The sequence below is a fragment of the Coffea eugenioides genome, chromosome 3 (genome assembly GCF_003713205.1).
Source record: "Coffea eugenioides isolate CCC68of chromosome 3, Ceug_1.0, whole genome shotgun sequence".
NCBI lineage: Eukaryota > Viridiplantae > Streptophyta > Magnoliopsida > Gentianales > Rubiaceae > Coffea > Coffea eugenioides.
Window position 1 is genome coordinate 9,563,055 of NC_040037.1, and position 2,569 is coordinate 9,565,623.

General features: G+C 34.0%; 1 protein-coding gene across 1 annotated transcript; it reads left to right on the top strand.

The window, feature by feature from the left end:
- The first annotated feature begins 217 nt into the window (after positions 1–217).
- On the top strand, positions 218–1,408 carry LOC113765713 (calreticulin-like). The gene is made up of 6 exons (XM_027309962.1): positions 218–345; positions 466–561; positions 660–707; positions 875–904; positions 1,019–1,129; positions 1,229–1,408. Exons 1-6 carry the CDS (start codon positions 313–315, stop codon positions 1,238–1,240), a joined length of 330 nt encoding a protein of 109 aa, XP_027165763.1. The 5' UTR covers positions 218–312; the 3' UTR covers positions 1,241–1,408.
- The last annotated feature ends 1,161 nt before the right edge of the window (positions 1,409–2,569 follow it).

The window sequence follows — 2,569 nt, forward strand, 5'->3', positions numbered from 1 at the left end:
TTTTGCTCCCTTCCAATTTTTGGTAGAGCCGCGCATTGAAAATTTTTTAACCATTCCCGGCACAGCACTTGTCAAGCCTAGCACCACATGAATTCCAAGCCTTCCACACTTGCAAGGCTACTTTCCCAAATATTGTTCTCAGATCAGAGCGCTCGAAAGTTCAATTGCAACCTCCCCTGCACCTTTCTCCTTCTATCTCTCTTTCCCTCTCTATTAATTTTCAGTTTCCCATAGACATATGGTTCCCCTCTTCCTCTCTAGCATCCAGATCTGAATTTATACAATCATGGACACACTTTAAAGACCCTTCCGATGCAATGGCAGACTTCAAGGAAAAGCGATGGTGTAGGTTTTTTAATATGTTATTTTCATCTCTGTTTTGTCAATTGCCTTTTTCTTGCATTTTTGGTCAATTTAACAATCGCAAGAAAAACTCTATTTGACAATATATTGGTATCTCTTCAGGTGAAATCTGGAACTCTATTTGACAATGTATTGGTATCTGATGATCTTGAATATGCTAAGAAGTTGGCTGAAGAGACATGGGGCAAGCATAAGGATGTATGTGGAATTTTTTTTCCCCAAGCGATGCACAAAAAATAAAAAGGTTTAAATTACTTTCGTCTGCTTGTTGACACATGAAAATGTTCATGTTGTAGGCTGAAAAAGCTGCTTTTGATGAGGCAGAAAAGAAGAGAGAGGAGGAGGTACTTTTCATTAATTCTCCTCTGTTGCATGATGTCTTGAGTACATTTGAATTCCATTTCTGTATAGTTTGGACTTTGGACTTCCTTTATACTGCATTATTTGAACAGTGATCATTTGATTATGAAGAGACAACTTATATCTCGAACTCCTGTCTGATTTGTTTCAGGAAGCAAAGGATGACCCTGTCGATTCTGATGTAAGTTCCTGACTAAAATGTTGTTCTCAAAAGAGACTCTTTTTGCTTCAGATTTTATCTGTGATATGTTCTTATTACGTGCACTTTCTTAATGGGAAAAACTTGTTCTTTTAGGCTGAGGAAGGCGATGATGATGATGCTGCTGATGAAGCAGATAGTGATGATGCAGACGCCAAATCAGAAACAAAGGAAGATGTTACTGCCGCAGCTGAGGAAAATGTTAAAGTAAGGGCTTTGTCTGATCCTTCAGTGCTGAGTTAACCATGATGATTTGTTATCAGAAATTTCAATTGTTTTAACTCTCTTACTTCCACCCTTTTGCAGGACGAGCTGTAGGAAAATACGTGCGAGTGCTGTGGTTGGCCCAACATGCTGCTGCGAAGAAGAGCTTTGTTGGCAATTGAGCTCTCGACATTTTTCATTTTTCTTTTGGCTTTTAGCTGTAGAATTGCTGTTTAGGGAAAAAAGATATTGGCTTTTGGCTTTTGGCTTTGAGTATCTTTGTGCTTTGTACTGTTGAAAAATGGTTGAAAAAAAAAGTAGCAACTACAGTCACAAAGCTACTTTTGGCAACTTTCTTGCAAGAAAATCATTTAGTTGCATTTGATCGTCTTTGGTAAGGGGTCGATGGTTTCTAATTAAAGAAGTTACTTGTTTATGACAAAATGGGCACTCTTTTCTTATAATGGAAAAAAGTTATAAAGAGTTGGTGTTTTATTGAAAAATGAGTTTATTTTTATTTTATCCGATAAACAAATTCCTTTTTACTTTCAAAATGGGTACTTTGTTCTTATAATGGAGGAAAGTCATAAAGACCTGGTGTTTTATTGAAAAAATGGGTTTATTTTTATTTTATCTGATAAATAAATTTGTTTATGGAAAAATGGGTGCTCTGTTCTTAAAATGGAGGAAAGTCATAAAGAGCCAGTCTTTTATTGAAAAACGGGTTTATTTTTATTTTATCCGATAAATAAATTTATTTATAGAAAAATAGGTACTCTGTTCTTACAATGGAGGAAAGTCATAAAGAGCTGGTCTTTTATTAAAAAATAGATTTTTTTATTTTATATGATAAATAAATTTATTTATGAGAAAATGGGTACTCTGTTCTTATAATGGAGGAAAATCATAAAGAGCTGGTCTTTTATTAGAAAATGAATTTATTTTTATTTTATTCAATAAATAAATTTAGTTATAAAAAAATGGGTACCCTGTTCTAATAATGGAGGAAAATCATAAAGAGCTGGTCTTTTATGGGAAAGTGATACTTTACACAAAGTGACCGCAATTTGGTTTATGAAATAATCCCAAATAAAAATTTAGAATGAATTTATTTGTTTTGAAAGTTGTATAATGGTCGTTAAAACTCTAGAGATTGGCAAAAAAATTTTGGAGTTGCATAAAGGCAGAGTGAAGAAGGAGAAGAATTGAGCTTTTTGTCCGTTGCAATTGTTCCGTTAAAAATGGCTCTATTCGATTTTACCCATTTTTTATTGGGTAAAATCGTTGGTTCTAACGATCAATTCTTCATTTCCCGTCAATTGTCCTTAATTGGCCAAAATTACGAAACTTTGAGGATGCTATATGTTTGGGGTGAAACTTTGAGGATGAAAAGTGCATTTTTTCCTATAAAATATTTAATCAAATGTTATTTCTTGTCTTAAT

Bases quoted from the DNA above. Each gene is read 5' to 3' on its own strand.
- LOC113765713 (XM_027309962.1), top strand. From the start codon at position 313: ATGCAATGGCAGACTTCAAGGAAAAGCGATGGT. The intron at 346-465 runs GTAGGTTTTTTA...GTATCTCTTCAG, and splicing joins CTTCAAGGAAAAGCGATGGT to GTGAAATCTGGAACTCTATT. The intron at 562-659 runs GTATGTGGAATT...TTCATGTTGTAG, and splicing joins CATGGGGCAAGCATAAGGAT to GCTGAAAAAGCTGCTTTTGA.